General features: G+C 40.0%; 1 protein-coding gene across 1 annotated transcript in view; it reads right to left on the bottom strand.

The window, feature by feature from the left end:
- FAT3 (FAT atypical cadherin 3) overlaps positions 1-27,130 on the bottom strand; it is a 98,511-nt gene that overhangs the window by 57,797 nt on the left and 13,584 nt on the right. The window contains exons 5-8 of the mRNA XM_050976428.1: positions 20,357-24,430; positions 12,587-12,783; positions 11,352-11,505; positions 10,255-10,488 (exon numbers count right to left, since the gene is read on the bottom strand). Of these exons, the coding sequence (XP_050832385.1) occupies positions 10,255-10,488; positions 11,352-11,505; positions 12,587-12,783; positions 20,357-24,430 (4,659 nt within the window). The remainder of the gene's footprint in view (positions 1-10,254; positions 10,489-11,351; positions 11,506-12,586; positions 12,784-20,356; positions 24,431-27,130) is intronic.

The following is a 27,130-nucleotide window of genomic DNA, read 5'->3' as shown; positions in this document are numbered from 1 at the left end:
AACATGAGCTATTTGAACAAGGAAAGCCTTTGCAGGAATCCTTATTACAATAAGAAAATTGCAGTACATTTCTTTTTAAATAAAGGAATGAGGTAACACATTTTCTGTTTAGACTTGTATTAGCATATGATAGAATATTGCCCTTTGCCAAATCCCTGGTGTGAAGAGCTTGTAAAACAGACACCCGCCTAGTACCTGAAATGCCATCCTTCAAATAGGCTTTTATTCTTGCTTTCTTCTGTATTAAAACAAAGGGGCACACACTGAATGTCACATCATGACAACTTCTATGTCATTACTACTCTAAATAGCATCAGGAATACAAAATGACTTTGCTTCACAATTCAGCGCTATCGATATCCTTGTATACAGCACAGAATCACAGAATCCTTCAGGCTGGAAATGACCTCTGAGATCATTGATTAGCCCAGCACTGTCGCTGTGAGGTCACCACTCAACCATGTCCCTGAGTGTCACATCTACACATCTTTTAAATACTTCCCAAGGTTGTAACTCAGCTACTTTACTGGGCAGCCTGCTCCAGTGCTTGACAATACTTTCAGAGAAGAAATTTTTTCCTTTTCACCAATCTAAACCTCCCATGGCTTAACTTGCTGCCATTTCCTATTGTCCTACTACTTGGGAAAAGAGTCCGACCCTCAACTCATTACAACCTTCTTTTAAGTGGCTGTAGAGAAAGAGAGGGTCCCCCCTGAGCCTCCCATTTTCCAGACTAAACACTCCCAGCTCCCTCAGCAGCTCCTCACAGGAATTGTGCTCTAGACCCTTCCCCAGCTCAATTCCCCTTCTCTAGATACGCTCCAGCCCCTCAACGTCTTTCTTGCAGCGAGGGTCAAGAACTGAACACAGGATTTGAGGTGCAACTCCACTGAAAATGGTAGAGTTCCAACCCATTTTGATCCAGACTGACACCAATTAAAAGGCTGAGCATTAACCCAACAGGCACAATCCCCATATGACAGTAAGTTCCTGCAGTGGGCAATACCTTTCTGCATCACACATAAAGTAAAAGTTACACATATTAAAAGCCACACATAGTGTTTCTCCTTTCAGTTTTCATCTGTCACCCTGAACTCATTATTTAATGTGTTTCCCCAAATACAGCTAGACCACTCAGTTTATTGTCTGAAAAATGACATTTTTTGTCATCTACTCATTTTCATTTTGAAAACCTATGAAAAGAAATGTAATGGCAAGTATTACAAATAAACAAACAAGATGTAGACCAGAGAGCAAGCTGAAAAAAAATTATTTTTCAGTTTGCAGTTTCAGTGGTTTGCAGACATACAAAGCAAGCTATCTGATTATTGTGCTTCCTCTTGCCTCTTTTATGATGTGATGATTAACACCAGTGTGTACCTATGACCTTTCCCAACTACCCAAATGTTAACCACAAGGCCAATTACTAGAAGATAAAACTCCACAACTTTGTGAACAGCAAACAAGACAAAAGATGAATTCTAAACCAGATTTTATAGTACTATACTCCATCATTTTGAGATGAAAGAGAAACCTTGCCTGAAGTACCTTGTTGAACTGTAGAAGAATATATAGCCCTATAGGGAAAATATTTCAAGTGATTTTTACAGCTTAAGCAGAAAACCTGGCTGAGTTCAATCCATAACACTGCTACCAAGATAGACTTTCACTATTTTTCCCTTTTCTGAGGAAAAGAGCCCCAGCCCCAATGGCCTTTATTCACACCACTGCTCCAATGGATTCAGGGTACCATGGGATGAGGGCAGGGCAGACCTGAAGACAATCAGCCCCTTACAGAAGGGAAATACTTGACAGAAATGGGAGGTACAAACTGTTAGCAGTATGGGACCATCCACGGGTGTCTAAAACTCTGCTTTTCATTTCAGCTGGGACAGGAACTGTTTTTTTGGTGGGAAGTCAAGATCCAGATAGTTGGCTCACCCTCCATCTCTTTCCTAGCAGGGATTTTCATATCCCTGGGTACTGGTTTACATCACTTGGCATATATACTTGTTTTCTTCAGTGATCCTGAGTCAATTTTTCTGAAGTCAGGATTTTGGAGATACCTGATTTAGGGTTACACACTGCAGCTGGCAACACAGGGAAACACAACCAGAAGCAGTGGAATGCAAACACAAAGAGAGGTAAAAAACATATATACACATGTATAAGCATGACTAGAACCATTAAGATAGAAAAAGACCTCTAAGATCACTGAGTCCTGCTGTCAACCCAGCTCCAAACCATGTCCTCAAGCAGCACATCCACACACATTTTAAACACTTCCAGGGGTAGTAATTCCACCCTGGATAGCCTATTCCAATGTCTGTGAAGAAATTTTTCCTAATATCCTATCTAAATCTTTCCTGGCACAACTTGAGGCCATTTCCTCTCATCCTTTCATTTGCTAACTGGGAGATGAGATCAACCCCCACCTCACTACAAGGTCCTTTTAGGTAGTTATTAAGAGCAAGAAGGTCTCCTCTCAGTCTTCTTTTCTCCTCTCAGTTTCCCTTTCTCTAAACAAGCCCAGCTCCCTCAGCCTCTCTTCATCAGACACGTGATCAAATAGTTTGTATAGTATATTTTATATATTTTTGTATGTGTATATACATAGAGAGAGACTGTTCATATACACATATATATTTAAGTGATCCAGTTTAAAGACAGGGTTTATTCACTCCATATAATCCAAGAGAATCCATGCAATTCTCCTTTGTCTACTTCTTTGCCTCTGTGTTGTTAACGTCTTGGAAATCTCAAAAACTAAAGAAACTACGAGAAATGAGAAAGTGTGAAGAGAGACAGAATCTTGAGAGGTCATCTAATTTATCCCTGCACAAAGACAAGATGGATGCAATTTATCCCAAAACAGAGGCCTATCCTTTGATCAGGAACTTGCATAACCTCCTTGGAAAGCCCAGTGTTTCACTTTTCTTACAACTAAAAATCTTTTTCTGACTTTTTGCTGAGATTGAATAAAATTAATAAAAGACAAGGGAAAAGAAAAAAGAACAAGGGTCAACTTCCTTCCTCACATCTACTTATCTGATAGCTGAAGACTTATATTTTATCATCTCAACTCCTTTTTTCCTTGGCAGACCCTCTCAACTGTTTCAGTATTTCCTGACTTTTCTTGAGACTTGTGATCTCTTTTGTCACTCTCCTACACCCTCCTGGAAAATGTAGCCCACGCCTTCTTGGAAGTGCTGCACCCAAAACAACACAGCCTTTCAGGTCAGGATTTGCCAACACCAATTAAATAAAAGAACTCCTTACTTTTTCCAGAATTACTCTGGTTTACCCATCTCATTAGAATATTTGCCTCTTCGCGCCAGTATGAAAGTGTAAATACCTTCAGCCTGTGGGTCACAGCTGCACCTCTGCAGTCCTGCTGCCCAGGCAGTCACCACCCAGACAACACCACTGCACTTGCTCTTCCTACCTAAACATGAGATGTCACATTTATCTCGATGACTTGCACTGGGTTTTTCCAAACCCCTTCTCCAACTGTTAAATACCACAGCTGCAGCTTTGACACTATCCAGGGTAACTCGCAGCACCACTCTGCTTTCTGACATTTAGCAAAACAGTCCTTATGCCCATTTATGCATTCAGGAATCAAAATAGCTGTGCTGCACCCAGCACCTTTCTTAACTTTCCCTCCAGTATAATGGTTACTACAAACTCCCCTGATAGCAGTTTCGTGTAGACCACGTTTCCCTGGCTTACACATAAAAATATGGTGTAGTACAATGCCATAAAACTCACTAAACCTAAGCCATAACACCTGAAATATTGAATATTTATTGAAAATAAATATTGAAATATTTATTTCAATATGGCCTCCTCATATGTTGCAGAAGAAAATGAGATTGGTTTGATGAATTCCAGTTCCTGAACACAGACTAGCTTTTAGTCATCTTGATACACACATCTCATTATTTTAATGCAAGGAGGGTTACTGCACTCTCCTGACTACCCCTGAAACTTTAAAAATATGGCCCTCTGAGGGATTCAACAGGGTCATGCTGAATGTTTTCATAGAGGTTTTCAAAATACCCAAATATCTTGTTTATTTACCTCCTAACAACAAGTCAAGCCTAAAGAGGCTATTATTTTTTTATTTGGCAATTTTTCAGGGGTCCAGTGTGCTGTATTTCTGCATTCTGTTAGTGTTTTTGCCTTTACTAGGAAGGCAAAATCTAGGTTTTCTCCTGAACAGCTCACAGAGTGAATTTGGTCTTGCAAGTGTCTGTAGGACTGGCCAGACAACTGGGGAGTGTCAGGCATTGCCCTTCCACTCTCCTTATGGAAGACCGGACAGAAGTCTAATGGTAAAGAAAACTTTCCAGGAAGAAGGAGTATAAGGATACATCATCATGGACTATTACTATTCATTGAATAAGCTCTGAGGAACAGAGCCCAGGAACAAATCAACCACCAGGCTACAGAGCAATGCTCACTCATGCCTTTTTTTTTGTGTTCCTTTTTCCTTTTTTTTTTTTTTTCTGTTTTGCTTTAGGTTTATTGAGCTTTTTGTTTGTTTTGTTTTGGTTGATGGGTTGGTTTTTTCTAACATGGCATATTCCCGAATTCCTTCTGAAAACAGCTCCAGTGACAGTGGACAGGCCTCCCTACTTAAACTACATCTCTTACTTATGCAGCGCTGTTTTGGACTGCTAGAGTAAAAGGAATTAATAATTCATGTCTCTTTCATATCCTGCATTAGAGCCTCAACCCAGGTGCTATTTTAAAAGTCTGTGAGGCAACAATGTGGGTGAAGATATGGGAAGCACCATGTATATTTTAAAGAGAATGAGTCATCCTCTGTAAAGGATCTTGTAATATTTATTTCACAAAAACTCAGACAATAGCCAGAAAACCAATCTAGCTGGCCTCACTGCCAAAGTTAACTACCTATTAGCTGTTGAGTTTTAGTACATCTTCTGTCCTATTATCTCTGTTATTCTTTTTATTCCTGTTTTGATCCCTGCCTTCATCTTTTTCCTGAACACTCCAGAAGTTTCTAGATCCATTTTAAGGGACATGCCCAATATTAACAAACATGAAAAGCAAAGGTTTGCTGTGTACTGGTTTTGCCAGAAAATGCCAAAATCAGTACCTACTTCAGCATTTCTATTATTTTGTTACTCACCACTACATGTAATTCAGAGAGCTGCTCTCCAATCAAGTTGTGACTGTCTTACACTTCTCTCTGACCCTCCTGCAATCTCACCTGGCAGCACTTTACACTTCCCTGAGCCCAGCTGAGAGGCAGTTGTGACTGCAACATGCTCAGTTGCCCTGATTCCTTCCAGAGCAAAGCCCACCATTGATGAGGCTGAAGTCTGTACTCTAGTTCCACACGTGTATTCTTGAAAGTGGTGACCCACTGAACAGCCTGAGTGATTTTTTTCCATGCTGGGCTCACAGCATCCTGATTCCACTTTCTAAAAAACAGTGATAAACCTCAGAGAGCTATCTATATTCCTTGGTTGCTACTTTGGCAGATACTTCATTTTTATTGTTTTAGTCATTTCTTCTTTTTTTCTCATTGACACAAAGAGAGGAAAGGAAGAAAAGGAAGGTAAAATACACCTGCTTCCTCATCCTCCTGGAGGTAGTACACCCTAAATTAGATTGGCTGAAACCTGAAGAAGAAGTCATATTACCATTTATCCCTAGTAAAGAAATTTATTATTTCCTGTGCAGGTGCCTTGTGAGCAACACATGTAAGGGTTTGGGTTTAGGCTTTTTTTGACAAAGCAAGTCTTTATTGAAACATCAAAATCCGTGAGGTCAAACCTTGCAGGAAAAATATAATTTCTTGACACAGACTTCTTTGAAATCTGACATAAAATTTTCCACCAGAACCTGAAAGAAAACGGCACTCCTTCCCTCAGTTTACCAGTTTCTGTATCAATTTTGTTGGAGAAGTTTGGCTTTAGGAAGGAGATGTCTCCTACTAAGAAGTTCAAACTACTTCCCCCAGAAGGGCTGAGTTTCTTCTGCTGCAGCTCTTCCACTTTGTGTGAAAAGGTGAATAATTAGCTCCACATGCCAAAAATCAGACTGATTACAGATTTGATTTATTTAAACTCTTCACATTAAACACAAATGCACTAATCAGCTGACAACAGAATCCTTCTCATAAATCCTGGTCCAAATAATATTTAACTCTATAAAACTGCTTAAAGAACAGAATCAAATTCAGCCACAATTAACCCATATAACCTGACTGTATAAACATATCTGTGGGAGGGTCTCAAATCTCATTCTAGCTTCCTGAATTAGGCTTTATTTTTATTTTATTAGGCTGAACACCCATATTTTCTCTCACATCCACCTAAGCACCAAAGTATCAAATACTAGGAACAAAGAACAAAAATCCAGGCTCATCATTCAAATCTACTGACCCCAAAACTAGCTGGATAATTTTTTTTCAGAACTGGTGAATAAACCTTAGACCATTCTGCTCGTGAGGCTACAAGCCCTGCAGAACCTGGGACACATCCAAAAATCTGGGCAACCTATGCACAAAAGTGAGAAAATGCTTTGAATAAGGTAGCACACTGCTTTTTGTTTTCCCAGGTTGCATTACTCAATGCTCTTAAATCTTCTGTAAGATACGGGAGGGTATTTCCTGAAAAATAACTTTTCTGTACGTACAACAGATCATGGTGAGGATGTTACACTTTTTTCTGTATCCACAAAGCAGGTCTCTGATTATTCCCAGAGGACCTCTGGGGTGCTCATGATGCCTAGCAGTCAATCCTTGGAGGACAACACTCTCTGCCCTTGGAGGTAGCCAAAAGCCGTCTGGACTGAGTCCTAGATAACCTGATGTAGACATCCCTGCTTGTGCAGGATGGTTGGACAAGATGCCTGCTATTCAGGGAAGAAGCAGATCAGTCTCATCAGTGACTCTGAGAAGCACTCAGATTTGCCTTCCCAAACCAAAACATGGGTGCCAGATGGCTCCTTGCAGCATGCATGTTTCTACATCTCCTGTGGGATGCACTGGCATGGGCCCTGGGCTGGGGAAGGGCTGTGAGGTTGGGGGGCAGCTGAGCACAGAGCAGGGCAGCCTGCACACTGCACAAACTCTGCAACCAAACAAAGGCCACTCCTGCCAATTTTTCACCTACATGCCTGTGTTTCCCTGCACCTTGGCTGCCTGCAATACAAGGTGCTGGCTCAAAGATGGCCCAGTCCATCTGCACTGGCTGGTTGTGCAGGGGATGATCTGCCACAGCTTTAAACATCGACTAATGGAGAGAGAGGCTGGAAGGCAGCAGTGGCAGGCAGGACAGAGCTGCCTGACAAGGCCATTGCCATTGTGAGCCAAATTAGAATCTCATATTCATCATAAACCCAGAAAAAAATCAATTGGCCAGTGAAATGACTACACTGACTACAAATCTGGATGGCTGATGGCCCAGTGGTGATGAAGAAGACTGCAGAAGGATGGATAATGCACTGCTCATTTTTAGTACAATAAGTGCTCCTGCCTTTGGTAGACTGCACCATTAATCATCATGGAAACAAGCCTGAGTAGGGAGGTCCTTCACAAAGCACAGCATCTGCAAGTGAGGCAGGATTTACCCATCACTTAAAGCACTGCTGAGCCTGGATGATGCCCTCATTCATTCTTGGACTCTGTGAGCAAGGCCACAACACTCTGTGCCTGCACAAAACACAAGCAGCGCTAGAAATGAGTATGTGCCTGCACCTCAGTTTTGGGCTCCATGTTTCTGAAGTTTGTGGCAAGTATGATGTTAAAAAATTGATAAAGTCCTGTGTAAGTTTCCTCAGAGTTGCTGCCCTAGCATGACCCTAATTCCTTTGAAACAGGCTGATATTGCAGTTGTGTGATGGGTTTGCTCATGTAATTACACCTCAGCATTCATTCCAGCTCTTCTAGTGCCTTAATTTGAACAAAATGGAGTAATTTGGCACTTTGCTTTGGAGACAGTGGGAGGTGAAAAATTCACTGCTTTCTGTGAACCTCTTGAAAAAATGTAGAACCAGCATTTCGCTTTCATTTCTTAGTTTGAACATTTCCAAACCTGCTGGTGGTGAATAAGTCTCAAATACCATATTGTGGAAATACTAAAACTTTCCAATTACAGCAGTATAGGAGAAGGAATTATTTTCAATTAAAACCACTAAAATATCCTAACAAATAGACTTATGTATATTCTCCCTCCTTCAGGAGATCATGAAATTAATATCCCCAGCTGCATGTAGAGGTTATGGAAAATGAACTTGTGTGCTACTAAACAGTTAAAACTGTTTCCTTCTGTTGAATACTGTGAAGGAGGATCACAATTTTCCCTCAGTCTGTCCAGCTGGTACAGCTAGTTTCTAAGTACGTATCCAAATTATAAATATATTAAACAGCAATTTATGGTCCAGTCCTGTAATTTCACAGGATATTATGATATCAGGAACTTCAACAGATATCAAAGGCACAAGGCAGATATAATCCTATTTTTCTCTTAGCTGGAAATTGTCTTAAATATCCAACAGTGTCTGAACACAGTATTCTCATGATTCTGTTAAATTGTGTTTAGTTGTGGACCAAAAAGGGACTTCTCTCAATCCTTCTCTCAAGGGCTTCAATATTCGTGCTCCTGCCCTTACAGTACGTGGCTCTTCAAGCCCAAAGCAGAGCAGGCAAATTCTAAGTCTGATCACAAGATTTTTCCTGAATGTTCAAAATTTATTTGTATGATGATTACTGCATCCACTGATGTTTTCAGGGTAACACATCAAAAAGCCTTATAGGACTATCACAGCCCATCAAGAATATCAATAATATCTTTTTTCTCTCATGGGAACATTACACTACCTGAACTCATTCATTGTCTAGCAATAGGGAGTAAGTGATTTTAGTAGGGACTAACGGAACAGCAATTAGAACAAAATCCAGTTTTAGGGACTTTTTAGTAATTTACTTATGATACACAGTATGGTTTAATTTTCAGGTCAAAGCCCCTTCTCATTCATCATATCCATCCCTCCCTTTAACTTCTCTAGTTTCAGAAGGAAAGTACAGCAACTAGCTCATAGTTTGTGGGTTTTTTTCATTGTTAACCATCTTGTTATATAAAGTTGGAGCTAGCAAGAACTTCTCTTGACAACTTTTTGTTCTAATTGTGTCCCGTCTCTCCTTGAATGTCATCCCACATACAAGAAAAATGGCAATTAATACAACAATGGAAAATAACAACACTGTCTCTTCAGATGGTTCAGTAGTTTACCACCAGTAATTGGCTCTTCACTTCAGGACAATATCATAATTTTAATTGCGAGTTTTCAACCACAGCATATAATGTAGCTCTTCATAGATACATTAATGAATGTTTGCTGCTCCTTTATGAATTCCTGTATATCTAAATTATCAGCCTCACAAATAACTGACACTTTCAACATGCACTCTACTCAGCAAAATAATTTTTTTTTCACTGAATGAAAGATCTGCTTTTTACATGAAACTACTCACACCATAAGTTTTACAAAAAAACCTCCAAAACACAGGAAGGAAAAAAAACCCAACAAAATTATTTCAACTCAAGTGAATGACCTAAAATTTTTTCTAATAGTCAGTAGATTTCACCACTGTATTATGCAAAATGACTCCCCTTTAAATATTTATAATTGGGCCCACATTTCAAGGCTAAAGTCCTCATATAATAAACTATTACACTTTCAGAGAGTGTGCAGTTAAGTAACCAGAACATTTATAATGTACATTCACAGTGTACAATAGTTTTATGCTAAGGTAACCAGCTGGAACAAATGGGAGCTATTGCAGTATAAAACTCTAGAAAAGCTGTGATTAATCAGGTATAGGTCCCTGTGGCATGTAACTATATTATTTGCATAAATAGAGGCATGGGTATTCAAAACCATGGCTCAAGAAAATAGGTGAGACCACTGAAGGAAGAAAGTTGCAATTTAGCCCCAAAAAGATCTTTCCCCCCTAAATAGAGCTATTGCTGATCAAGAGAAGACTACATGCTTCTGTGGCTGCTGCAATGCCTTTCTGTTTGTAACACCATTATGTCAAGATTAGACACAAGCATGTTGATGTGAAAAAAGAGAAGAGAAAGAAATAGGGAGGATAAAGAAAAACAAGGAGGAGAAAATTAAGAAATTTAGCAATAGAAAAGCTGCACCGCAATTCCACCAATTAACGTAATTTTCATAAACTTTTTTTTTTTTTTTGCAATGTTATTCACTTACCAACATCAGGATCAGTTGCTTGGACTCTTGTTAACAAAGCTTTAGTGGCTGTGTTCTCGTAGACACAAGCAGTGTAGTGGTCAGATGAAAAGACTGGTGGATTATCATTAACATCTTCTAAAATAAGATGGATTTCTGACTGGCAAAACCTGCCACCACCATCAGTGGCTCGGGCAACCAAGTTGTATGCAGGGATTTTCTCTCGGTCAAGAGGGGCCAAAGATTTCAGCTCACCTGAAATTATTTAAAAGCAGCAGCTATCATTATTATTGCAGCAACATCACTAATTCTAGACAGCCTGAGTGTCTCAAAACCACGTGTTTCACAGGAATAGGAAAGAGAAAACAAAACCAACATTGCTTATTCCAACAAACAGATTAAAAACTCCCAGCAGTGTCACTTCCCCTTCCTCTTTACCCAAAAAAGTGAGGTGCCAATATGAGTGCAGGGATGACAAGCCATTCATGGTGGCTTTAACAGCAGCCTACAGCTTTACCCATATGAACACCACCAAGTTTTTCCAAGTCTGTCTTTCTGTCACTCTCAAGATTTATAGACTCCTTAACAGAGAAACATTTCCTTTTTAGCAGTACCTGCTGTGATATGACAAAGGGTAATGGTTTTAAATTAAAAGAGGGCAGATTTAGACTAGTTATAAGGGAAGACATTTTATATGATTAGGGTGATGAAACAGTGGCACTGGCACAGCCCTAGAAACCTTAACTGGATGAGTCTCTGATAAACATCATCTATTTGAAGATCAATCTCCATATGGAAAGGGGTCTGGCCTAGATGACCTTCAAAGTTCTCTTCCAACCCAAAATATCCTGTGGCTCTATGATAAATCTCTGATCTAACTTGAAATCTGCAGGGAAACAAAAGGATGGATATCCCCTGTTCTGGCTATAACATCCAACCTGGCCAACAACGATGTCCCTCCTTCTCCCTCCTGCCACCACCATTCAAATGGTCACCCACATCTGCCAGAACTGGAACAACTGGCTGATAGTCACATGTAACCTAACTCTAATTAAGGAAACCAGTACCTAGATGTAGAGGGGTCAAGGCTATTCAGAAACATTTGCTTGTCTTCTTACCGTTTTCTGGATCTAAGAAAAATTTATTGTTCCCTGAACCATAAAGAGAATAGCGAATTTCACCATTGGACCCAATGTCAGCATCTTTAGCACTGATTTTGAGAATTACTTTGTTTGGTGGAATGTCTTCAGGAAACAATGCTGTGTAGGCAACCTAGAGTCAAAAACAGACATGTAAGTTATGCTGTAGCAGTATTTTACAGTCTTTGAACAACCTTTTGTAAAAAACTATTTGTAGCGCATCTTTCTATACAGGAAACAATTTTCCTTTACACAACACATTCCTAGAAATTCAAATCACTGTTAAGCTTTGAGGTGTCACAGACACAATGCCAAATTATGTCTGTGAATAGGGCTCATCTTAGGTGCTTAATGTAATACCATTTCATATCTTCTGTTTATTCCATTGACATCTATGAAATAAAAATCTTGATGAGTGTGCTAACAGAAACAATTGTTTTTATCACCTCATCCAGCAGTTTTGAGGGAAATACAGATTGTGATTCCCCAGAGTGGTAGAGTAGTTCTTGCAATGAGACTAATCCAACAGTGAGTGATAATGTAACCATGGGAATTATATGAGTATGTGCACGCACGCATACACACATACGTATATATATATTTATAAATTTTCTGTGAGTAGTACCATTAAGAAACTCTGGGTTTTATCATTTTTTCTCTTTCACACAGACTTTTCTATTGCACTAACATCCCTGGATTGCCTTTCCACAGAATACAAGACAGCTAGCACTCCAAAAGCTGTGGTCAGGCCACAATACGTGCATTCCCAACAACAGGACAGCAAGCTACATTCTTCTTTTCCACTGGATGTCTGGTATCTGGAAAGTTGAAGAAAGCTAGAGTTAAACTAGACTGATGACATTTCCCCATGAGTTGTGAAGGACAAGTTCATTCTTTCTGCAGGGGAGGAGTAGCTGCCCCATGCCACCTCACAACGCATCATTTGTTGTAAAGCCAACTGAGGCACTGCGTACAAGATTCCTCTGAAAGCTTTATACGACCATTATCCTTCAGTCTTGGCTTCACTGGAATGCTTTATCCTGCTTCTCTCCCAGATCTCTGCAGATTCTTCAACCAAGTCCATAAGGATGAAAATCAGCATTGCCTATGAATTCTTTGAATAAATAGAATAGAATTCTGCAAATAGCAGAAGACACCTGTAGGGAAAGCATTGCTCTCAAGACAGCAGCCACTTGCCATGGGTGGTAACTCACCTGCTCACAAACTGGATTATTATCATTAACATCAGTGACAGTCACTTCCACAGCAGCTTGGGTCACAAAGAGGCCATCTGTGGCAGTGATGTTCAGATAATAAATGTCTTGCTCTTCCCGATCCAGAGGCCTTTTAACATAAACTTTCCACTCGTTCTGAACCAGTCCCAGAGCGAACTTCCCTTTGGGATTCCCTCCTGCAATAAGACAAGAAACACACAATGAGTGTGGTGTCTCTTCTGAGCTCCCACCTGGTTTAAACACAGAGACGCATCACTAAGCAGCCATCATTTCCTTCAAAGCTTTTGGTGCTTCCAAACTTGCAGACTCAGGAAATCTGTAATGAAATCACACTCCCTGTGTTTATTGCCCCCTGAATGCCCTGTATGAAAGTGAACCCATAACTTTCAGTGAAAAAAATATCCATTTAGCAGAGCTGAAGATGATCTCTCGTTCAGTTCTCCGTAAGGGTAATCAAATTCAAACTGTGAACAATCAATAGTCCTCTCGGGCTGGTGCAATTGTCTTTCCACTTAGTCTCAGGAGAGGATGTAATACACCGTAGCTCTTGTTACCAAGACAATTTCATTAGCTGTTGATTATGCAATCAAGGACTGGAAGTGGGTTCTATTAAGGAATCCTCTAATGAAAGCTTTATCATACAGCTGCGCCATTCTGGTGCTTATTAAAACTCTAGTTTTTAAAAAAGCTTACATGACACAGGAAGACACATTAGTATTAAATAGTCCTAACAAGAGGTCATTTGAGGAACAGTTGGAAGATAAGCAGTACAAATAGATCAAATGTGTCTGAGAGTGAAAGCTGGTGAAAGGTGTGCAGGAGATAAAGCATAAGAATTTTTTACCATGCCATGGCACTGACACTGAACCTGGCAATGTTGCTCTTCCACACCATTAAATTGCCTGGTGACAAAAAGAGGTTGGGAGAGGGAAGTTTTTGGTCCACATCATCCTCAGGGGGAAGGGAAGGGAAGAGAAGGGAAGGGAAGGGAAGGGAAGGGAAGGGAAGGGAAGGGAAGGGAAGGGAAGGGAAGGGAAGGGAAGGGAAGGGAAGGGAAGGGAAGGGAAGGAAGGGAAGGGAAGGGAAGGGAAGGGAAGGGAAGGGAAGGGAAGGGAAGGGAAGGGAAGGGAAGGGAAGGGAAGGGAAGGGAGGGAAGGGAAGGGAAGGGAAGGGAAGGGAAGGGAAGGGAAGGGAAGGGAAGGGAAGGGAAGGAAGGGAAGGGAAGGGAAGGGAAGGGAAGGGAAGGGAAGGGAAGGGAAGGGAAGGGAAGGGAAGGGAAGGGAAGGACATGTCACATACGAAGCGTGCAATAATTAAAGCGGGTACAATAGTTAATGTTTTTAACAGTTATTCACTTATTTACTCTTTTATCAGAAATGGTAAAGTCTCCTGCCTGGTCCATGAAGAAATCATCTTCAATCATCTTTCTCTGTGTCTGATCCAAACCTCCTGTCAGACCAGACAGTAAAATCTTTTGAACCAATGTTATCACTTTACTTTGCTAGTCAGCTAAGCCACATACAGCTGCTTCCTCATTTCCTCCCCAGTGGGAATGGGAGGAGAATCTGAAGGCCAAATATAAGAAAACTCATGGGTTGAGACAAAGACAGTTTAATAGGTAAAGCAAAAGCTCTGTAAAAACGTTTCTTCTTTTGCCTTTGCAAAAAAGCATAAGCAAAAAAAAAAAAAAAAAGAATTCATGGCAGGTGTTCAGCCATCTCCAGAAAAGCAGGGCTTTGTCACCCTGACAGTTACTTGGGAAGATAAATGCCATTAACTCTGAACATCTCCTCCCTTGCTCTTTCTTCCCTCAGCTTTTAATATGCTGAGCATGCTGCCATATAGAGTGGAATATCCCTGCGGTCAGTTGGGTCAGCTGGCCCCAGATGTGTCTCCTCCCAGCTCCTTGTGCACCCCACCCTCCTCACTGGTGGGTTGCCTGAGGGCTAGAAAAGGCCTTGACTCTGTGTAAGCTCTGCTCAGCAGTAACTAAAACATCCCTGTGACATCACAAATCCAAATCACAGCTCCACAGCAGATTCTTCTTAGAAAATTAATTCTACCCTAGCCAAAGTCAGTAAAGCCAACTACCCAGTCTTCTGTGCCCAGCTTGGTCTGTAAAAATGTCCCTGCACATTTAATAATTTAAGAGAGAGCACTACACTCATAGCAAACTCATGTGCTACAGAAACTGAGTGAGGAAATATTAAAAAGCATCATGATGCTCCACTGGGTGAACTATAATTGCAGCCAACCCTCTACTAGCTCTCTGCCCACCACATTAGGCTTTCTCCCATGGTCTCCATGTAGGAATTCAGTCTTGGAACTACTTTCCATATTGCTCATGTTTAAAAGTGCTATAAAACTATAAAGGGAATGCTTATTCTTTCTTGAAACACGTTCAAAAATGTCAAACATACTAGTGTGCATTTGCTTACAAATTAATCAGGGCTCTGACATGTGTCATGGGATATGTACAAGCTGAATGGTTCAAGATCAGGTTCTTAAACCTTCCCCTCTAGTACTTCCACTGAGTGATTGCATAAAAAAAATATAAAAATCCAAGGCTGAATTTATTTGTGTTGACTCTGTTATCAGGCAATTAGTGTCTCTGATATGTTGCTTCTGCTGTCACAATTCTGTCAGTTCTCAGTGACCTTTTTGTCAAAATAACAACACAAGGAGGTCTGAACTTGAAGTTAGCTTAAAACCAATCAAAAAAGTCAAATGTCCATTCCATACCTCCTTTCTACATCAAAAAACAGGAAAGAGGTCACAGGCTGTAATTTATGCTTTCTTCATTAGCTACCAATGACAAGATAGACTGGTTTCTATTTAATATGAAAACTAAGTCAGTTGAGTCAGGCTGAGCAAATCTTTCTTGTTAACAGTCACCATTTGTGCTAGCTGTGACTGTGCCAAAAAAAGCAAGTTGTAATGAATAGGATTTTCAGAAAATTAGTCAGATAGGCATTATAATTATAAAAGGCTTTTGAATCATACAGAGCTCTAAACTGGTGTATCAAATACAGATATTTTCTGTTGATAGAAAACCACCCTTTCTGATCAAAACTAAGCAATTTTCCCATTGATTTCTGTGATAGTCTGGAATAATCACCATTGTTTAATCTGTTGTGTCATATAAACACACATTTCTCCCAAAGAGGGTTACACAGAGTGTTGATGTATACTACTGGCCAGATCTGAATACAATCCAAGGAAATGAGAATCTGTCCACTGACTTGAGCCTGAATGTGACTTCAAAGAAGGCAGACCCCTGCTGATTGACATTAAATTCCTTCTGTTCAATTCAACACCAGCATGAAAAAAAGCTTAACTCTCCTTTATAAATGGCTGTAATCTTGTCATAGTGAGTTTCATGTTGTTAACCATTAATAAAAGTAGTCTTAAATATTCTTATTTTGCTTCATGATATTAATCAGGGCTTTTCTGCATATTAGTCCTTTTGTAAAAGGAAATTATTAACTGTCCTGACCAACCAGGAAGCAATATACTCAAGGTATGGGCATCCCATTGCTAAGAAAAGAGGAAAGGTAAAATCTAATTAAAATCAGCTGGTGGCTTTTATGGTTAGCAGAAATACTACCTTGGAGTAATTTTAAAATCACTGTTGCTTTGTTTCTAATGGAATGGCTTTTAAATCACACCTAGGACTTTGGGGAATATGTATAAAAAAATGGTCCTTGGGATCTCTTTCCCCTCTTTTTACTCCACTTAAAAAGAATCAATCTGAATGACCAAGAAACCTGTGCAACAAACAGGAATACTGGTTTATCTGCGTGTCTTTTTTATGAGCACTTTTTTTTTTTTGGCTTCCCAGGACTGGCTCTATACTTCACTAATGGAAGGCAAAAGTGGACTAAGAAGTGTAAGAGATATAATGAGATATAAAACTAAAACACCACCAAGAAAATATTCCTAAAAATGGAAAGGCAAAAAAATCCACACTGTGGCCCAGGAAACCATTTCCTAGTACTTATACATATGTCTTGATGCAGATCTCGTTCTGCAGTGATTAATTAACTTTTTCACTAATATATGCAAGCAGATTCAGTTTCCTAGGGGCATTCTAATTAATTAGTTTTTCACTCTGAATAATGTAGCTTTTCTAAACGGAAGCCTCCTGACTACATGTATTAATGGATTCTTTAAAATCTTTTGGCAGTTTTCTTATGTTCTACTTTGAATGTCACAACAGTGAAGTGCTAGCTACAAAAAACACTCCAGTAACTTTTTAGAAAGGCTTTGAGGCTAAAAGAATCAGCAGTATCTTTTATCTTTTGTTACTTGAAGTTTAAATAATGCTCTCCCTCCCTCCCTAGTCAGCAAATACTACAAAGCCAAATCAAGCTCAAGTTGAAGTAAAGAAAGAAAACAGCCAGATACAAATGAAATGCAGAGACACAGTGATCCAAAATAAACAAATCCTGACACACATCATTACTAAAGCACACACAGAGGCCATTATAGCAACTAAAAGGGAATGGAAAACTAGAAGCCAACAGTATCAGTTTTCACTGCAATGTCCCCATCTGGGAGGGGGAACTGAATATTTACTAACTTATTTATTTAGCTTCTGTCTTACATTTACACATTTATTTAAGTACTTTCAATTCCCAGTTAGAACTCTAGGCATTCGCATTACACAAAATCAATACGTTTATCCTCCACTCCCGGTTTAAGATGCTGCATGTTTACTCAGCTTCTGAAATGATAAATCCAATCCTCCCAGCTTTACTACCATAAAATTGTAGAAAGTGTTCTTCATTTGGCAACACAAGGCCATCCCAAACACTGAAACACCCATTTCTCCAGAATTCCAGTATCTCAAATATATGATAAAAACTAACAAAAGCCACACGTTTGCTCACACTGGGCAATCAACCCAGCAAATGACCTACTGTGTACAACACATTTCTTTCTTCCAAAACACACTGCCCATCTTCCCTGTATGCAGCTGAACCAAGCTTAAAGATTGTTGGCTCCCTAGCTTTATGTGCCTGAGGAAGCTTAATTACCATCACTGAGGAACACAAAACACTTTACTGTACCTATGTCTTGGCAGCTGACATTTTTCTGGTGGCTTTTCATGGTTTGCCACTCTTAAATCTCAGTAATATCTGGCTGGGTGTAGATTGGCTAGACATCAGAAGAACCCTGGTTTTAGGCAAACTGCCCTGAATTATATAGGCAATGACCTCAAATGAGCCTTCAAAAGAAAACTACTTTGCTTCCTAAGTGCATTTGTGTCGTCTGCACTTCCTATTGATTTTCTATTAAGATTTATGTATAGTGCTTTTGCTTTGTGAACATCTCCAGCTGCTACTGAACTACAGATAACCAAGAGTAAGTGCAAAATATTTTTCCCTCACCATCAAATGCAAATGAAGGTGGACTTGATAATGACAACTGCTTGCCAGTAACCATGAAAAACAATCACAAACTGAAGGAATCCAAGCAGAGTATTTATTCATCCACACAAATGTATCTACCCCTTTTCAAGACTGACCAAAAGACTGCACTAGACATTTGTACTTCTTAAAAGGGCACGAAGGACTCTTCAGTGATCATATCTGCCCCAGAATATTTATTTCTCTTATCTTCTAAATAATTTCTTCTATCTATCTTCTATGTGCTACTTTTCTCCAGATGCATTTCACAAAGATGTTTTTGGTGGATACACATGACAGTCTCACAGTTTGTCTTCTTCTTCCTTTTTGTCAATGTATCATTTTTACTCAGAGTTTACTGTATTCACAGAAGTTTCTATGCCTCCAGAAAGCCACATCTTTTGAATAATTATCTAGCAAATCTGATTACATGAAATACACAACTGCACTTCCTCAGATCAACTTGAGGTAAAGTGTGAGTAGACTATTTTGTGAGTGAAACTGTATTTTAACATGTTTTGGCATTTTAATCAAAAGAACCTAATTTTTCCTTGTGTATTTCCCAAGCTCAAATGATATATTCAAAGGAAGTGGAATTTCTGAGCCCATTCTGTGCTTTAGTAATTGTACAGTAAGAAAGCTTTGGGCTTTGACATCTAATATTTTCAGAAGCTAACAGAACAGCAAAATATCTGTCATACTTTGAACTGTGGCAGAAACTAAGGTACAGAATGATCTATAATTTATGAGTCATATCTGACAGTTGTTATTCAAAAGCCCAGTCTTTGCTAAATTACCAGCACTGGTATGTGAAGAAAAAACACTACCTAACTAAAGGCACAATGCATTGTAAGAGATGACTGCCAGACTTCACAACAAAGCCAGTGATCACAGCACACTAATATATCTTTGTTACAAACACAAGGGTTTTCTTTTCCCATCGTACTTCTACACTGGGATCCCCAAACTCTTTCAAATATCCCAAAATCTCTAGTAAGAGGCACTACTGATGTATTTTTACATATTTGGGAACTGGGCCACCAGCAGCTAATGCACCTTGCCCAGAGCCTCTAAATCCTGACATTTACACACAGGACTACTTTTGCCCTTACTTCTAATATCGTACAGCACATTACACCAGTAACACATAGTCTTTTCAAATCTTTAAAGTGAATCCAAAATTCCAAGTTACAATTAATCAATGAATTTCTGGTTGCTTTGAACACGATGCCACTTGTGATGAATAACACAGGCAGTCTATGGCTAACTGCAGTGTCACACCTCTCTCTAGACACCGTCCCACAGCCATTTTCATTTTGATAGCTAACAAAGGGGTAGGAGCTTTACCCTCCACAGCAAAATACACAAAATATTTTCCCGTAAGTTAAATAATTGTTGCCCACACCCTGCTTCCTACATTCAGTCTTATATATGTTGAATCCCATCCAGTGTGAAAAATTTGGATTTTTCCAATAATTTGGTTACTATTAGGTAGTTAATAATAGCTCTTGAATTGCTAAGGTTGGGGGAATGAAAAAGTTGTTCCCTAACAAAAGGTATTGGACAATGCAAGATGGAAGAAGAAAAATAACTGTAGCACCCATCACTCACAAAATATGCACACAAAAGCTAGGCTGAATCTAGGCAAAAAGAATGATAATAAATACACAATAGGAAAGAGCAACGTTACCATGCTCTGAAAAATGTGTTAGCAATGTAATCAAAATTTCCTTATGCTGTATATAACAATGCATGGCAGCTAACCAATGCTTTGAAGTATATTACTATGTCCCTGGCCAGAAATCTGTGCTGATAATAAATGGCATCCCTCATTCCATAATGTAAAATTCATTTGTGCCCCCCACCAGCCCCCCCTTTTCCAGATAGTGGTATTTCAAAACGGCTCTGGCATCCACTTTTCTATCTCAAAAAGAAAAATGTTATTTCAAAAGAAATTTAAATGCTTGGAAGTAAAAAGATTTTTTTCTGTAAGAAGACAATTTTCCTTTTCTCTTGTTTGAAACATTAATTCATGATGGTTTTCAAGCTCACATATCAATTATGTGGGTTGATGGCTACACTACATTGCACTGCAGCAAATCAGGAAGCATTCATCTTGGAAAATTGAGAGAGCAACACAGACACACACACACACATTCCTCTCGCTCTTTTCAGCTTTGCTGCTAATTCTGTCCAAAAAAAAAAAAAAGGAATGTAATTGACTCATTCACAGTGATAATTTAGCTGAAACCCTGCTAAACATTCACCTAAAACCGGACACATGCACAGTTCTTCAGTGAGCTGGTTATGGGAAGAAAGCATGCAAGCTGTTTCTCACCTGTAATATGGTAGCTAACCTGCCGATTAACATCGGATGTGTCTTCATCCCAGGTGCTAAGAACAGCCACAACTTCCCCTGGAGGGTCACTCTCCTTCACCAACCCTCTGTACACCTCGTGCTCAAAGACGGGCGCGTTGTCGTTTATATCTGTCACAGTAACTGAGACCAAGGTGGTTGAGGACAAGGACAAAGCTTCCCCCAGATCTGAGGCCACCACTGCAAAGGTGAAAGCAGAATCCTTCTCGTGGTCCAGATCCTTCAGTGTACTGATCCAGCCACTGTTGCTATCAATGGCGAATGCTTCCGTGATCTTCTGCAGCTCCGATTCCACCGCAAGCGTGTACGTGACCTGCCCGTTCGCACTCGAGTCTGCATCAACCGCTTTGACTTGAATAAGTTTTGTTCCTATAGGCATGCCTTCCATTATTACAGCATCATAGCTAGCTGCCTCAAACACAGGCTTGTTGTCATTTACATCCAACACCTTCACCTCCACATCCACAGTCAGCACAATGTCTACTTTGTCTAACTGAATTGTGGCCGCAACTTTGAAGTGAAAGGCGGAATTTATTTCGTGGTCAAGCCTCTTATCCAATTTTATGAGCCCCGTGTCCTTCTCTATGATGAAAACCCCGTCTTTGTTGTTTGCAGATAGCTCACCATTAACTGTGCTATACAAAGCACCCTGATTGGGCAAAACATGCAGAATGTCAATAGTACTCCCTATGAGGGTGTCTTCTGCCACGGTGAAAGAATACTGGGGTTGAGAAAAAGAAGGCAAAATGGTTTCTGGTGGTAAAACATGGATGTAGACAGGAATGAGGGAATGCTTTACAGGAATGCCACCATCGACTGCTTTGACAAAGAATGACAGAACAGTGTTTTTCAGTTGGTTAAAGCTACCCTTGGTGACCATCCATCCATTATCTGGATCAATTTCAAGCAAATCAGCTACTGAAACAGAGGCTTCACTATACAGAGAATAGGTAATTCTGGAATTTGCTCCATCATCTGGATCTACTGCTTGCACTTGAGTCACCAAGTAACCTTTCCCAACATCTGCTTTGACACTTGCTCTGTACTCGACTGTCATAAATTTGGGAGCATTGTCATTCTCATCCACTACTATCACTCTCACAGTGCAAAACGTAGTCCTGCCACCTCCATCAAGGGCTCTCAAGAATATATCGATATCACTTTCCAGCGGGTTCTCACGGTCTAACCTCTCAGTTGTCTGAATCTGCCCATTTGCATCAATCAAAAATCGGTCCTTGGCAAAGTCATTTATTATGGAGTAGCTGATCTGGCCATATACACCTGAATCCCCGTCTGTTGCCTTCACGTGGATCACCTTCGTTCCGGGAGCAGCGTTTTCTCTAACCTCTGCAACATAAATGCTCTGTGAAAACACAGGGCTGTAGAGGTTGGCCCCAAGGATCTGAATGTGCACCTGAGCCGTGCTGGTGAACAGCCCGTCTGACACAGAGACGTTCAGGCTGTACATGGGCTCCATCCTCTGCTTGCGATGGTTGGAAAGAGTGATGACACCGCTCTTGCTGTCCATAATGAAACTGGTCCTATCATTTCCTGATAGGATGCTGTACTCCAGTCTGTCAAAATCAGAGCTGTCGGCATCAGAAGCTTGGACACAAGTCACAAAATGACCCCGAGGCGCCAGTTCGCTCACGTATGATTCATATATTAACTGGTTGAAAACTGGAGGGTTGTCATTCATATCTGTTATTGAGATACTAACGAGAACCTCACTGCTCAGAGGTGGGAACCCATTATCAGTTGCTCTGACTTTCAAGCTGCACTGCTGTATGAGTTCATGATCCAGCATTCGGGCTGTCAAAATAAGGCCACTGCTGCTGTCTATATGGAAATAGTCAGTGCTGTTAAAGGTGTCCTGGACTATCTGATACTGTACAATCTTGTTATTGTCAGAGTCAGCATCAGTAGCAACAACCTGCAGCACAGGAGTCCCAATCAAAGAAGCTTCGGACAGAGTAGCATTGTAAGCTGACTGATCAAAAACGGGAGGATTATCATTAACATCATTAACAATCAAGTCCACGGTTACCTCGGCGCGAGCGCCAGTGAGAGCATCGCTGGCTCGCACCATCAGCTTGAAAAGAGAATTTATTTCATAGTCCAGTGGGCTGATGACACTCAGAACTCCGGTATCAAAGTCAATATTAAACTGGTTGTAGGGATCTCCATCAACAATGATATAAATGATACCCTGGCCTTCTGGACTAGTTGCATTTATGCTTAAAATTGGCATGTGCATTTCTACATCTTCATTCACAGAAGCTGTATAGAAGGGCTTGTCAAACACAGGCATTGCTTTGTTAACAATGGTAATGGGGAGCTCTACGGACGCAGACAATGATGGGCTACCACCATCTTTGGCAAGAATGACAACCAAGTACTCTATATTAGACAAATCAGAATTGAAGGCTTCTTTTAGAGTGACGCTACCAGATACTCTATCAATTTCAAAATGTCCATAGTCTTCCTTCAGCAGGTATGACACCTCGCCATTGTCACCCTTGTCTTTATCAATGGCTGTCACTCGATATATCAGGGTACCAGGCTCAGCATCGACCTGCACGGCTGCGTAGTATGGAAGCCCTACAAACACCGGGGCATTGTCATTTATGTCCTCAATGTAAACTCTCACCACGACTCGAGCAACACGGAGGTGATCTAGCTCACGGCTTGCTTCCACCACCAACTCATACAGCTCCTGTTCCTCTCGGTCAAAGGGGATGCCAGTGGTCTGAATGACTCCTGAGGTTGATTTGATTTTAAATTTGTTTCCTGGGTTTAATATGCTGTATTTCAAAGGCTCGTTGAGGCGGTTGCCAACAGCATTCACCACAGCGATCTTTGTGATATTGGTGCTGTTTTCTGAGATAGAAGTGGAATAAAAATTTTGTGTGAAATGGAGTCCACTATCCATAGCTTCCTTTACCATAATTGTCACCATAGCAGTGCTATAAAATTTCCCATCAGATACTTTTACTATTAGCATATAATGGTCTTTGGAGAGACTATTGTTTTTAATGGTGAGTACCCCTGTGCTTGAGTCAATTAAAAAATGGTCCATATTGCCTTCAATTATACTAAATGTTAGCTCTGGAGGGATCTCTGAATCTGGGTCTGAAGCTTTGACTTTGAGAACCTCAACACCAATATACGTGGGCAGGAGCAAGACTGTCTCAAACACGGCCTGGCTGAAGACTGGTGGGTTGTCATTGACATCAGTTACCTCAATGGTCACTTCAACTGGGCTCTCTGCTGTAAGCTGGGGATTCCCACTGTCCCTAACATGAACATGGAAGTGGAAGTGGGCTATCGTTTCATGATCTAAATTTGCAATTGTTCTGATTGCACCTGTGCTGGAATCTACTGTGAAATACTTTTTTGCAGTTGATTCCACAATCTGGTAGACAAGCAAAGCGTTCTGGTTGCTGTCAGCATCGGTGGCGCGTATCACCAGGGGACTGTTATTTGCACTGCGGACCACGCTGTTCACAGGAGCAGCTTCGCTTATGCTGCCCGAGTACTGAGAGAAGAGAAAAACTGGTGGGTTGTCATTTTCATCAACAATCTGAATGTTCACAGTGGCATTCGATGCCATGCCTGCCATATTTGTTGCCTGTACAATGAGCTGATAGGAGGAAGCACGTTCATAATCAAGGGCCTTTTGGCTGGTGATCACTCCAGAATATGGGTTTATGGTGAAGACTCCATCAGCATTGCCATCTTTAACCTCATAAACTAACGTGGACTGACTGATTGCAGAGAGAGAAATGACAGAAGTACCAATATCCACATTTTCATTGACCTCTGCTTGGTATTCTTTTAGAGTGAACTTAGGGTGGGAGTTATCTGCCATTGTCACAGATATCCGCACAATTGCTGTTGCAGACAGTGCTGGAGAACCTTGATCAGTCACCTTGACTGACAAAACAAACTGTCCCATTGTGGTTAAGTCTGGCTCCTTGAGTAGCGTAATGATGCCTAAAACTGGCTCAATCTTGAATGTGTTTCCCGTGTTTCCTAAAACAAAAATATTGAATCAGATTAGAAATGAAATATGACTCACTTGATGATAACTTAAAACAAGAGCAACAAGCTGTATTTTTAAAGGTTGTTACTCAAAACAACAAAAAAAAAACCAATGTAACAGTACTCTGAAGGCCCTTCCAACCTTTCTTTCAGCCAATTAGAGAGCTCAGTAAATGGTATAGGTATTCAAGGCATCAGAAACTCAGGTATTGCTATCTCTGTATCTTGATTCTCAGTACCAGCATCAGAGCAAGAACTGCATGCACATTCCTCCTACTGAAGTAAGGAAAAGCGTCCCTAAATTACAGAAATTAGTCAAATACATGTACACCTAAGGCAAAGAAATGAGATCAGAGGCTAACAAGCCAATTACATGACTAATGGATAACAACTCAGGCTCCTAATTGAATGGGATATTAAGAAACCATACTGGAGATTACAGTAGTTCAAGACTCAAAGAACTGAATATAAAAAGGTTAAAGTGGCATTTAGAAAAAATAAAACAGAGCAAATAGCATAGAAAAGAGATTCAAGCAACTTGTGGCACAAAGTTTTATCATATGATCTCTGAGGAGGATGAATCCAGATGAATGAGATTTAGCAGAAAATGTCATGAAATGCCTGTTACAACATGAAAGCACAGATATCACTGACTACATAAATATGAAAACAGTAAGTTTGGATCAGAGAACTTTTTGGGGGCCTTTATTTCTTTCTGGTCTTTTTGCCAATCTCTTCTTCAGCAAGACAGATTCAAAATTTCTGTATGTATTCCTACACTGTAATTAGAGATCACCTTTAATTGGCAATCCTTATTTTGCTGTTTTAAAGAGTGCTTGCTTGAAGTAAGGATGCTGCAAATATACATGGCATATATAAGCATACAGACTCTTTTCCTGATTTTTATTCTAAATACAAACAGCATATACTGAGTTACAGCAGTTTCAATCACTACACCATGTTCCCTCTATTGTAATTCCCATCTTCAAATCTAGAACTGTTTCCAATCTACAGTCAAGCATCCATTCAAGGCTGGGAGAGAAATATATCTCAGGTGACACATAAGAGAGGTTTTTTTAAGTGATTGTTACGGGTGCTGCACACAGAGCAATAAAGGTGTAAGGTGTAGCTGGAATGCCTAAATTCTTGGAATCCCAAATGAAGTGAGGTAATGGGAACTATTTTTAAGATATGATTCACTATCTGTTGTAAATTCTGGAGGCTAATTTAAGCTACATACTACTCTATGTAGTTCAATACTGGTAGTGGCTTTCTATTTATATCCTTCCTTTCAGATCAGTAAAGTTTACTAGCTAAACCAAAAATTGTGCTATTCACCCAGGAGGTGAGATTCTTCCAGAAATACAAATTCTCATAAAAATAACGGCATCTGTCACATTTACAGACACTACAAATGCTGCTGCTGTTATTTTGTCAGTGCTTACTAGTACAAATAATTCTGAGCCACTGACTGCCTCCTGCAAGGCAAGAGCTGGTTCTTCTCCTTTAGGAATTTCTTATGAAATTACACAAAAACTACTTTCTTTACCAATTGCTCTCTTCAGAGCAATGTAAGATGTGGTGAGTAATCCCCCTGAATCAAAGGGCTCTGTACAATCTGAATTCTGCAGTTAAAATCAGTATCTTAAACTGCACATTTTATCTATCATATTCAGCAGCAGAATACTGAATTTTGAGGCACCTGAGATTGGGACATCTATGGATAATGAAACTGGAGGAGTGTGAGGCTTACAGTAAATGGAAGTTCGAGGTCTGACATTGCAGAGAGAGCTCATGATGAAATAGAAACAGGCTGTAATGACAAAGAGAGTCTCTAGAAATCATCTAATAGCTAAAGCATCTTTTCTACTAATAATATTTTCCTGCCTCCATCATGTAGGATTCTATTACCAGTGTAATTGGAAAAATGCTCCTTATACGTCAGGATGCTCTTTATATTGTGGTGGCACCTCTAGATGACTGGGAACCCATAATAGTAACAAGGTGTCAAGAAAAAGCTGGGAATAGTCTTGAAAAACATTGCCCCAGGAACTTGATCTAGTATGCTCAGAATTTGTTCCATAAGGACAATGTTTTCCTGTCTGGTCACATGTAAGATTGCCCCTAATTTAAGTTAAAGACCAGTGAGAAATAACTGCTAAGAACAAACCCAGTGCATAAAGGAAATATTTGCTTTGGAGTGCTAACATCTTCCTCATTCTAAGTTCAACACTTTCAGGAGAAAAGACTTCTGGTTTGCTGAAGGTAATCTCCTTCCACAGAGCATACAAGATAATGACAGAAAAATTGTTCCTTGGGTCTTCTCTAGACTTCAGGTTATATCATCTTAATTTAAGGTGTGAGCTTGAATTGTATGAAGCTAAATCAGTATGAGATGGTGTAGATATTCTTATGTCATTATTTATTTGTCATTTAGCCTATTCCTAATTAATATGAGCTATCCTAGCTGGTAACAAGTCTTTATAATAGGGATATAATATAATATAGTATAGGGATATAATATAATATAACATAGTCTTTATAATACAGGGATAAATAATGATCCAGTAGGATCAGAGCCTATTGCTGGTAAAGGCTTGTGATCTGCCTAATATGGGTATAATCTGAAGTACCTGTGACTTCTTTTTATGGAAATATAAGTTTCAAGTTTTGCTGTTATACAGTGGAAAG

This window comes from Serinus canaria, chromosome 1 (genome assembly GCF_022539315.1).
Source record: "Serinus canaria isolate serCan28SL12 chromosome 1, serCan2020, whole genome shotgun sequence".
Classification (NCBI taxonomy): Eukaryota; Metazoa; Chordata; class Aves; order Passeriformes; family Fringillidae; genus Serinus; species Serinus canaria.
This window is presented reverse-complemented; position numbering and strand designations above follow the sequence as displayed.